The sequence below is a fragment of the Fukomys damarensis genome, unplaced genomic scaffold (genome assembly GCF_012274545.1).
Source record: "Fukomys damarensis isolate Sample0158 unplaced genomic scaffold, DMR_v1.0_HiC HiC_scaffold_19, whole genome shotgun sequence".
NCBI lineage: Eukaryota > Metazoa > Chordata > Mammalia > Rodentia > Bathyergidae > Fukomys > Fukomys damarensis.
Window position 1 is genome coordinate 15,542,554 of NW_022900931.1, and position 12,835 is coordinate 15,555,388.

The 12,835-nt window shown below is 37.5% G+C and overlaps 1 protein-coding gene across 2 annotated transcripts in view; it reads left to right on the forward strand.

Moving 5' to 3' along the window:
• Window positions 1–12,835, forward strand: part of Pik3c2g (phosphatidylinositol-4-phosphate 3-kinase catalytic subunit type 2 gamma) — a 211,241-nt gene that overhangs the window by 194,877 nt on the left and 3,529 nt on the right. For both annotated transcript variants that reach the window (XM_010615923.2, XM_010615931.2), the window contains one exon: window positions 8,094–8,219. In XM_010615923.2, the coding sequence (XP_010614225.1) occupies window positions 8,094–8,219 (126 nt within the window). The remainder of the gene's footprint in view (window positions 1–8,093; window positions 8,220–12,835) is intronic.

The window sequence follows — 12,835 nt, forward strand, 5'->3', positions numbered from 1 at the left end:
ATATATATATATATATATATATGTGCAGCACATAGATTACCATGTGCTGAAGAAACCCCCAAGAAATGGATAAGCCACCATCATCTGCTAAAAGATTTAAGTAGCCTATTGTGCTCATTGGTTGATGAATTTTCTTGGAGTTAAGGAGTGGAAATCCAAAGAAAAGGTCAGGACTATCACAGGAGAGTACCGAAAGCCTGAAGTAAAGAATATGGCAAATTATATGGTGAATGTGAGGAGGAGGAAGATGTCTACAGGTTCATTTTGAGACTGAGATCAAATAATGATTATACCTGCACAATCCAGCTCTAGTAAAAATGGTGTGAATGGGTAAAGTAGGAGAGTAAGCGCATATTGTCTGATATGATTTCAGAGATAGAATAAGGTCAAAGTTTTAGGAGTGGAGTACTGATATATTGGATATTGCAAGTAGACCTTAACATGATTACTCCTGATCAGATATAAAGCTCAAATAATTTGCAAAAGAAACTTTATCAGAGGTATGTCTTCTAATGGCTAATTACTCAGGGTAAAGAGCTAGGATAAACTTCTCAAACAGAACCCAAGATACATTCACTTCACTCAACAAAAGATCTTTTATTGTCTATTATTACTATAAGAAATGCTGCCATAGATAAGATGAACTACTTCAATATCTTTAGGATTAATTCTTAATTTTTCTAATGCATGTAAATGATGATTCAGTAAGCAATTGAATAATTTCAAAGAGCCAGACATCATGAATATATATTTAATTCACTCCATCACTTGATAATTATTTACAATTTTGCTATATAATACCTTTTCAGTTAATGATGGGGCCGCATATATGAGAGTGATCCCATAAAGTTATAGCGGATCTGAAAATTTCTTGTAGTGCAGTGAATGCCTAGGTTCTAAAAAGGCAAGGAAAAAATAACTAAAAGAAATATAAGAGCCCCCAGCCCAAATTTCACAGTGAAGGAGGTAAGGAGAAACTTTTGCAAACATCAACAAGCTCCTTTAAAAGTTTTGAAAATATGTATCTTTTTGTGAATGGAAAAGAACATTCATAGTGCATTATCTGCTTACAAGCAAATCTATGATTTAAAAAGTAAAGGAAGCAAAACACCATGAACATATCTCTGAGAAGAGTGAGTCTTTAAGAGTTTAAGACTCTTAAAGTTAGAAGAGCTTCCAGAGGAAGGTGTTATCACAGGAAATGACCGCCCTGAGAATATTATTGCCCCTGACAACCTCTCTGGGAGTGGGCTATGGAGGCAGAAAGTGGTAGTACTATCACTCTTGACCCTAATCTAGTGTGTGTTTGGGACTTTGCTTTTAACAACAACAAAAGCACTTGATATAGATATAGTTATGAATTATATAGACACAGCTCTCAAAGACTCTAGGATGGGGACATAGTAGTAGGTACCCAATATAACAAAGCCAAACAAATCAAGGGGGCACTAGAACAAAAATTGGATCTCATTGTAAAGATGATGTACATATAAAACTGTATCTTAGAACATAGGGAATGATAAATATTTCAAGAGCAAATCTAAAATATATGCAGTTCAGAGTCACCATGAGAAACAACAACAAAAGTGTGGATGATTTCACATTACCTTCTGAGTATGGCAAAAAATATTGGCCAGAATTCTAGAAGTACTGAGGTGACTTTACATTGATCTGCCTTAAAAAAAGAACCCTCCAGATGATGTGAAGAAACATGTTGTGTAGATGGGGTAGGGGCTAAACTGCGAACTTTGTATCCCCAAGCTTGTTGATTCTTCAGATCATTGCTAAGTTTTTGTGAAGATCTAAATTAAAGCCAGAGTTAAAAAAAAATCCCAGGGTAAAGCAGTTAGACAAGCAGCAGTTATTTTAAAGTAAAATTTAATTTACAGAAATATAAGGGTAAAAGGTATAATAAGAAGTATTTGATGACAATACAGCTAGTCATTTATTTAATAAATTGTTTGCAATCTTTAAGAAACAGGATAGGATGCTGGTAAGAATGGAAAAATTGATGTTGATAAGATAGCTAGATGGAGAGAGAAAAAAGTTTCTCTTAAAGACTTGAGAAATCAATGTCTTCGTTTAAAGCTGTTAAAGGACAAATGAAACCTGCTGCTCAGATCTACTGCAACCCTGGCTAAAATTGGAAACCTGTGTTCTTGTGTCATTCTAAAAACTCCAGGATACTCAAGGACCTGGTCAAGGACACTAAGTTGAAACAAGAAGCCCAGAGCTTCACCCCTTATGTCACTTGGAATTTAGTCTTCAGGCAAGAGGGAAGTCTTGGACATTTTGAGAAGAGGGGTAGAATGATCAAAGCAGCTTCACGAGAAATTTAAATATACCAGTATATATAGAAGGGAGGAAAAGAAAGAATTAGAAAAGCAGGAAGACTTAGAAGTATTTAAAATCCAGTTATAATAAAGTCAGGAATTACAATCTGTATAGGCAGAGAAACTGAGCAGGAAGTGGAGAAATGGGTCTCAGTATAGAGCTGGATTTGATCATCATGGACAAATGAGGCACCGGGGAAAAGAATATTACTTAACAGAATGTTAATGAATTGAAAAAAATCTGTTTTGCAGCAGTGAGGAAGGATAGAAGATAGATTTTGATTAAAGTTTATTGATATAAGAATGCCAAAGAGAAATTCATGTGGAAATATCCACAGATCGGTAGTGTGGGATTTAACTAGAGATTCATATTTCGGAGTTATACCATATCGGTAGTTCTCAATTGGGGTCAATTTTCCCTCCACGGTGACATTTAGCAATGTCTAGAGACATTTTCTGTTGAACAAGTAGGAGGATGGTGTTTTTGGTATCTACTTGGTAGAGGCAGGAATGCTACGAAAAAAATCGCACAATGCACTGAACAGCTCTCCACAAAGAAGAATTAAGAGAATTAATCTGCTCCAAATGTCACAGTGCCAAGGTTAAGAAATCCTGTTCTACATAAATGTCATAATGTATTAAGGATAGCTTGTCAATCGGTGCATATACTATGTTCATGTTTAATTTATAGGAAACAAAAATAGTACTAACATTTAGTGAGTCTTGCTGTTTCAAGCACTGTCCTCACATTGCATGCTTATTTTATTTAATCTTTAAAATCCTACGAGATAAGCATCATTTTTATCTGCACTTAGCAGATAAGGAAATTTGTCCATTGAGAAGTTAAGATTCTTATGTATTAGCGTTCACCAGAGAAACAAAACCACTGAGATATGGCTAGATACAAAAGAAGGTACAGCTAATGACATAGATATAAACAAATACACTGAGAGGAAATGGCTTATGGGATTAAAGAACACCAAAATTTCCCACGGTCTTCAAGCTGGAAATCCAAGGAAGCTGGCAGTTTGGTTCCAGCCCAAGTCCAGAAGCTGAAGAGCTAAGGAAGCAGATGGTTTGGGTCCCAGTCTACAGGCAAGAGATAACCTATCCCAATCAGTCAGCAAGAAAATTCTCCCACCTCTACCTTTTTGTTGTAGTCAAGCCCTTGAGATACTGGATAATGTCCACCCACACTGGGGAAGACCATATGCCCTACTTACTCTCCAGATTCACTTTCACAGAAAGCTACATTCAGAATTTTTAACCCATATCTGAGTATCCCAGTCGAGTTGACATATAAAATTAATCATCTTAAATCCACCACTCATCAACTTGACACCTCTATGCATCTCTTTAACTATAGTATAATAAAGACAACCACAAAGTCACAACTCTATCTTATGCGATATGACTATGTTGTATACAACCAAAAACATACTAACCCCTTCCTCAGAGGAGGAAAAGTCCTTAAGTGGTGTCTGCTTTCCTCCTTGATATCCCAAGCTTATACTCTGAGGTAAAGTTAAATACTTAAATACTATGATACAAGTCAATACGCTTTAGGTTACATAAAGAAATGAGAGAAGAAAGAAAACCAAGATATTTGCTATAAATGCATATAAATCCATGACAAATAAGGAGAAAATACTCAGCGAGCTTATTCTTCATCTCTAACTGTTGTGCGGTTGTAGTTGGTATTCATAACCACCTTCATTCACTCTGCGTGCTCTTTGCCCTCGGTACATAACCCTGGTGGTTGTGGTTCCTTACTGAGTGTACTAACTCATTCATTCCCACGCATTCTGGACCATTAATCACCCTGCCTGTTGTGTGGTCATTTACCACTGCCCTTAATCACGGGCATGTAATACTCAGAGATACCCTTAAGGATCTCCTATGCTTTAAACATAGTCTTCCTTATCTCCACTGGGGAGTAGTAGTCCTGTTCCCCTCCATAATGAGGATCAGGCTCCACAGCCAGCACTGTAACATTTTTCCATTTGGATTTAGAAATATGTCCAGGTGTCAGCCTTACAGTACAATTCAGTTGAATCATTGTGGTAGCTCCTAGCAGAATCATTTCTCCCTCTGCAACTAAAATCTTTAGGTCAGCAAATCAAGAAATTCCTGTGCTAATAAGAAATGTAGATTTCCTTCGTAGATGAAACACTGCAGTGGTCACACCACCAAAGGTGTTGAGGGTAAGTCCAGGTTGCCAACCCCATGCAAAATTTCCACTCCTATCACATGTCTGCTTCATTCATGGGTGCACTGAGCAATGATGGCGGTAGCTAGAAAAGGGGGCTGAATGGTGTCTACAAGATGGATCATTTTACATACTTGATAATTAAAATCATTCTCTGCTGAGAGCACCCTTTGATAAGCATTCACATGGGACACAAATAGCTTTACGCTGTTATGCCCATTCAGAGAGAGCCAAATATCTCATCTGCAGATTTCTATATCAACTATTTTGCTACAGTGTTCTTCCGAGTCCCTGATCATACAGACAAACCATGGGTCGTAGCTTATAAATTAGTTTATAAACACAATCTGGTCACTTCTCTTTCCAAGAAAAGTGGACTCACAGGTGCAATGCTTGAAGTTCTGCCCAATGGGAGAATTTTCCAAATCACTGCTCTTCAGGATGTCCCAGAAGGGAGATGTAGTGCTGCAGCTGTCCACTTTCAGGTGGTCCCTGCACATGGCCCAGAAGCATCTGCCAATCTAGCCTGGACCATCTCCTCCTCTGTCACCAATCAAAGGGGACTGGGGAAGTTAGCTCTAGCATGCACAATGCCTTGGGTTCAGTTTAAAAAAGAAATCATGGGAAACTCTCCAGGAACCCATAAGTGCAGGATGGGGGAAAAAAGACAGAGTAGCAGAAATGGAAATCCTGGGCGTTTGCACCACTTTGTGTAATTTCTTATTCCATCAGGGCCTGCTCAAGCCTCATCACATACAGGACACTCCCATTTGATGATAGAGTGTACCCTCCACTTTATGGCGTGGTGGTCAGATAACACCCAGTTCATGATGGACAAATCAGAGCATTTGGCACTTGGGTGGCACGTAGTTGAGTATTCCATCTCTAATAAATAGGTCAAGAGCTGTTTCCAAAGCAAGAGTTTTTATCTGAGGATGATAGTAAGACTTTGCTCTAAAATCCTAGGGAACTATGCTGCAGGAATGTGACAAAAAATTCAACTTGATATAATTTTTCATACCTTATGCCATTATGTCACATTCTTAAATATCTGTTACCACACCTGTTACACAGATTTCTGCCTGTAAATATCAGAAAACTCAAGTAGTTTCTTGGGATATAGCGTACATCTTATGGGTCACAATTTGAATCATACCTTTCAGTCTGCTGAGACTGTTCCTAAGACAAAGGTCTATTGTCTAGAATACTTAAAGAACTCAAAAAAATCACACCTCCCAAATTTAAAGACCTGACTCAAAAATGGGTTTCTGAAATGAACAGACACTTCTCAGACAAAAAAAATAAAAGCAGCAAATAAATATATGAAAAAATGTTCAACAGCACTGGTCATTCGAGAGATGCAGATGAAAACAACACTGAGAATCCACCTCACCCCAGAAAGAAAGGCTGCTATCTAGAAATCAATCAATAACACAAATGCTGGTGGTGCTGAGGGGAGAAAGGAACCCTTCTCCATTGTTGGTGGGAGTGCAGACTGGTGCAACTACTGCGAAAATCAGTATGGAGATACATCAAAAAATTAGGATTAGAGCTCCCATTTGACCCAGGTATCCCTCTGCTGGCTACCTTTCCAAAAGAATTAAAAGAATCATACCATAGCAATATATGCTCACCCATGTTACAGCGGCACAGTTTGTAATAGCTAAAACTTGGAAAGAGCCCAATTGCTCAGCAACTGGAGACTGAATAAAGATGTGGTTTTTTTATATAAAACGGAGTACTATTCAGCCATAAAGAATGAGAAACTAGAGTCATTTTTAGGAAAATGGATACATATTGAGGCCATACTCTTAAGTGAAATCAATAGGACACACATGGAAAGACCAAATAATTTCTCTCGTGTGAAAAACTAAAAGTGTAAATAAGGTTCAAATTGATAATGTGAAATAGGAAGAAAATGCCTAAAGGGGAAGTGGGAAGGAGAGGGGAAAAGAAAAAAATATAAGAAAAGGAAAAAATGGAAACAAAGTCTTTGTAAATAGGGAAGGGTGGAGGGGGTGTAGGGAGGGCAAGGGTTGGGGGAAAAAAAAAAGAACCAAGATACATCACGTAAAGGTACAAGATCCCAATGATGAATGTAACTGTACTGTACACCTAATATGTACCAATAAACTCAATAAAAAAAAGAGTCTGCTGGTACTTGAATCTAGTTATAGGTCTAGAAGCAAAGAGAGATGGGGTTAGGTGCTGAGAAAAATAAGTTATGTCTTGCATGGCACCTGCCTCAGGTGAGGCGCTTCCCATTTCCACAGACAGTGCAGGATTAATACTTTCAGACAGGGATAGAAAGCCAGTAGGGAGGCCACTTCCACTGGCAAAAGAGCCAAAACACTTTGACCTCTTTACCGAAAAGAAATCCATCCTTTCTAATACTCATTTTTATGTCACTGAAAATTATGCTATTGATAGATTTGAACTGAATTAAAGTCACATATATAATTTGCTTTCCAATATCCTTCCTTGAGTCCCAAAGAGAGATATAAAATTATAACTAATGTGGGAGGAGATGGTACTGATTATTTACATGTGGATATAACTGTGCTTCAAAACATTAAGATATATTTGTTGAAAATTACAGATTTAATAAAATGTAGAAAACAAAAAAAAACTATTAATTCCCCCTAAATCATCCTTTATAAATGTAAATTCTATGAATATTTCTCATTTTGTCAGAGATTTAGGGTCATTTACTCTCGATTGGGTGAAAATTATAAAGGTAAGAAGATCTATTTCTTTCAAGTATGGAGATTACCAATTTTTTGAGGATTTGGACTCATTCTTCAAAAGATTTATTAAGAAACAGAAGTTATCACAATGGATTTGAAGTAAAGATGGAAAAGAAAAATAGGGAATCAAGAAAGGTGGAACGGGGTCCAGAGAGCTCTACTCAGGCAGCAAGTTGGCAAATTTGGAACTTCACAGAAATACATTTGAAAGTGACCATCCAACATATATTGTAGTGACTTAGATAAGAAAATTATTGTAGATATATTAAAATGCTATAAGTATTTTAGTTGTGGATCTAATCACTAATTTAATGCAATTTCTGTCAGATGTGCTATGATATGATGTCAGCACGCATATCACTGAATGTTGCACTTCATGTATGTGTTAAACTTGAATTCGTTTTTTGTTTTTATTTTTATTTTTGGTTTCCAAGTGATGTATCCTGAGGCACTTAATTCCTGTCTCTGCTTGAGGCTAATATTCACCCCTTGGCCTTAGCTGTCAAACATGCAAATTTAGATTTTACTGTAAAAAAAAAAGCTAAAGTAAATTATATTTAATGGACTTTTAAACTCACTTCTCTGACCCAACACTTCATTTAAAGTGAACAATTTTTCTCTCTTAAAATGCGGTTGAGATCTTTTTGGGGGCAATGATGTATTTCTTTTGATTTTTCTCTTATTTTCTGATAAAGTGACTGTAATAAATCCTGATCCTGCCTTTGGTCTGGATATTTAGTAGCTATGTATTTGTTTTCTTTGATAGCAGCACACATTAATATTTATAACCGTTTTCCTTTGTAGCATCTCCCAGATGGCTCTGCGCCCAGCGCACATGTTGAATTTTATCTTTTACCATCTCCCAGTGAAGTTCGTAGGAGGAAAACAAAATCTGTTCCAAAATGCACCGACCCCACTTACAATGAGATTGTAAGTATGATTCATCTCCTGTCCAGTCATTTTGTGTTTTCCTTACCATTTTTTAGCTGAACAACCAAATTTGCAGTAATTGGCAGCATTATTTCATAAGGGAAATAGATGTCTCAAAATAGTCACAATATGCTGATGGCTGTCCTAGATGCTACAAGCACTGCAAACGACAGTTACTGCTTCAAAGCTCTTACAAACCAATTTTCACATCGTGGTGAACCCCAGCAAAAGCCTGAGACTTGCTCTGCATACTAACATGGTCCCTGACTTCATCTTGTTTTCTCTAATCTGATTTTCCTGCATTTGATTTTCCTTGCCTAATAATTTTATCGTAAACTACCCAGTGTATAATAGTAAATCTCACAGAATCTCTTTTGAAACACTGAAAAAATAAAACCCAAATTAAAGTCACTGTAGTAGTTTCATAATGCATTTGTAACACACAGCCTGAATGTCCAGTCTTCTAAGGCAAAGCCCTGCACTTATTCTCTTTAGTTAACCCTTTTCTATCTTTTCTCTACCTTGCTCAGTTGGTTGCTCACTCATTTTTCCAGCTGTCTCACCTAAAAGATGCTCAAATGTTCCCCTCAGGAATCTGTAAAGACAAAGACATCTTTCTTACTTTGCATTTCCACAGAACTTTCCTGTCCTTCCCCAACACCTCTAAGTTTTTGGAAAATTGTCACTATTCGCAGTTACCTTATTACTTCCCATTTACCTTTTAATCCTTGGCAAATGTGGATTCTGACTTTTATTTTTAGTGCTTTATTCTGGTGGCATTGATACACTCCTAATTGCTAAGCTCAGTGAACCCCAAGCTAGCCTCACCCAGTCCCTCCTCCTCTTCTTGCACAGTAGGACTTTATCTACAGGTTCTGCACCCTAGGATTCAACCAACCACAGTTCGAAAATATTAGGGAAAAAATTGCCTCTGTACTAAACTTGTATAGACTTTTCTCCATCATTATTCCCTAAACAATGTGGTGTAACTATTTACACCAAATGAACACTGTATTAGGTATTATAAATAGTCTAAGGATGATGACGATTTAAATCACTCAGGAGGATATGCATACACAGTATGCAAACACTATGCATTTTATATAAGGGATTTGAGCATCCTTGGATTTGGGTGTCCTTGGGGAATCTGGGATACTAATGGACAGCTATATGCACTCTCATCCTTAGCTTATGTATGTGTGTTTATACATTGTATCCTCTCTATGGAAGTCAGATCTGAGTTAACTCTTCAAGCCCTGGCTTTCCTCTCAAGCTCTTTATCTACACATCTTCCTGATTCCCAGAGACCTTCATTTAATGTCTCCTAGTCACTTTTAAACCAGGCCTCCCTCTTCTCTTTGCCATGTCAACGACACCTTCCAATGACAGAGAAGCTCTGCAGTAGTCCCTTCTCAGTTTCCATCTTTATAGTCTAAATTTATTAAGTCTAAAATTATTAAGTGGAAAATTCCAGAAAAAAAATTCATGTGTTGTACATTCCATACCATTCTCTGTTGTGTGGTGCAATCTTACAGCATCCCACACCTCCCACATAACCCATCCCTGTGTCTAGTATATGCATGCTCAATGCACTACCTGCCCATTACTGACCGAGTAGATTTCTTAGTTATCTTTAATACTGTCACAGTATTGAAGCGCTCAAGTAATCCTTATTTTAAGTAACAATGGCCCCCAAGGCAAAAAATAATGATGCTGGCCTATTTCATCACAACAAGAGTGAGTTTAATACTTTAGGATGTTGGGGGGGAGTATTCCCATAAGTTTGGGTACCATATATTGTTACCTTGTTTTATTTTATCAGTGGTAACTATTGTTAACCTCTTGCCAGTCCTAATTTATAAGTTAAATTTTAGCTTAGGCATGTGTGATTAGGGGAAAACATAGGATTCAGTACAATGTGTGATTTCAGGCATCCACAGGGTGTTCTGGAAAGTGTCCCCAGCACATAAAGGGAGCTACTGTACCATCTTACACTTCACGTACGAAGGATGCAATTTCCTGCATTCTTTCCAGCGCTTGTTGCCCCTATTTTTTTATCTTAGTTCTTTTGGTAGATACAGTATAGCATCTCCTTATGGTTTGAATTAAAATTTAACTAATGATGCGAACTTCTATTCATGGGCTTATATTTTCTTTGGAAACATATTTCTTTTCTTTTCTGTATATTTTCAATAAAATAAGTTGCGATGTCTCTCATCTTTTTTCTTTTTTCTTTATTAGTACATTTTTTTCTTGGTTTCAAATCTAAGAATTCTGCTTAGCACCAAGACCCAAACACTTTTGGATATATGTTTTACTGTTAGCTTCATGGTGTTTCATTTTCTATTTAAGTCTATTATCTATTTTGAGTTAATCCTTTAATAAAGCATGAGGTTTCATTTCCCTCCACCCCCTCATACAGTTGCCATTACTTCAGCAGCATTTGTTAAAAACATGCTTCTTCCTCCATCAAATTTCTCTGGCAGCTTCGTCTGAAGCCACCCAGGGCTCTTTGTGTCCTCACCCTCTTGATCCGCATTTATCCACGTTCTCAGGTCATGTTGGACCCTTGTCAGTCCCTGAGTGGTGACTGGGACCTCAGGGTGGGCTCGGTGCCTGCTCCCCGCACTTGTCCCTCCTCTGCCCATTTCAGTCTTACCTTAGAGCAGACTCTGTGAACAAGCTCACTGCCTGTACTCTTACCCCACACTTAGAATCTTTCATTGGGCTGTAAGCACTTTTTTGTTCTTCCAGTGTCATATCAACTTCTTAAGGAAAGGGAAAATGTCTCTTTTTGCCTACTGTCTTTAACACTTAGCTACTTCTCAAAGGGTGTGAATAAATATTTTCAGTAGTTTTATAAGTGACGCTGTGTATAAAATGCAAATGTATATAAAATGTAAATTTATGTGTTTATAAATGTATATTTATATTTCATAAAATGTAAATGTATATATTTATAAACGTGTATTTATATTTTATAGACAGAGACACTCTGAGCAAAGATATTTTGACATTTTGTTATATTTTTTAGTGTCAATAGCTAGAGATATACACTCTCTAATAATATATTACTTGTTTCTTTCTGTGCTCTTTGAATGTGAGACTCCATACCTATTGCCCAGAAACTTCTCTGATCTATGCTATACGTCATAATGGCTAATCTAAGAAAATACATTATAATAAAAGGCCACTAGAAAATCAGGATAATTTAAGTAAACTAACATTTAACTTATTTCAAGCTTTGTGTTTTATAAAAGCAGCAATAAAAACACATGCCTGGAAATTACTTTCAATTCTAGGTGTGTAAATAATTTCTCAATGCCTTGAAATAATTCTCGGTCTCCATTCACCCACAGTTCACTGATTAGAAATCACTACAGTATTTTCAGAATTTAACTATACTTGTGGCACAAACACACACTATGTATTCTTTGGCCACTTTTAAAATTACTGTTAAAAAAAAAAGAATTGATGCACAGCCAGTTCCAATCTGTGCATAATCTGGTCCAACAGAAATCTGAAGCAATGTATGCATAAGGGACTATTTTAATAATAGTCATCAAGACAGCAAGAGATCATCACATAAATGAATTTGGCGAGGGAGCTGGCTGAATTTGGACAGCATGAGAGAAAAAGAGGCCACAATATTCTCATTTTTCTCCTATTATACAGTGTCTGCACCATACAGCAGGAATAGCTATAAGAAATGCAAAAAAAAAAAATACACTTCTTCCATATCTGATTTTCCTTCCTCTTTCCCTCATGTGTGACATAGGGCCCATCATTCTGCAAAATCCCTAATTTACTTCTGCACATCTTTCATCACACCTCACTAACTGTCCTTACTAGTAAGCCCTGGGCTGGTGAGAGGGCCCAGAGAATCTACCACACAGCTCCATCCTGTCTTTAAGTGTCTGCCGCCCTTCCACTCTGTAGGGCATGCTGCCACCCACTGCAGCTGGGCTCCCCAAAACAGGCAGTGTGCTATGAAGTCAGAGAGGGTGACCTCACTCCCTTTATTGTTGTATAAATCTCTTAGTTGAATACAAAGGGGATATCACAGTACATAGGATACAGTGCAAAGTTTTTCATGAAAATCGTTCTTTCCATTTTTGTCCATAGGCCCATCGTACTCAGACAGAAGAGAACGCGGGTCAGGGACACTTCCAAATGGCAGAATCTCCACTCTCCAGAGCCTAAGGCTTTGGTGCAGAGCCCAGCTCCTTTATCTGACACTTCCCAGAATGCATCTCAACAGGTTTTGCCAGTCTCCTTGAAAAGCCCTGTCACATACGAATCCCAGTGAAGGCAAGACTGGGCTCAAGTGCATGCTGAGCTGGGGCAGGATGCTCAGCGCACTGCCGTCACAGCCTTCAGAAGCAGAGCGAGGCTTCTGGCTCCAAACCTGTTGCTCTTTCCTCCCTAATATCTTTGGCATCTTCTTACAAGCCATCATTTTCAAATGATTCACTAGAAGTACAGAATTTCTCTCCTATAACAGAATTACATTGTTATAGTCAATGTATTTTGGAAGTTGCATTCTTTTCTGAGATATTATCCTGTTATAAAGCATAAAAGAAATATTAGAAAGGACACAGCATGGGTGCTTTACC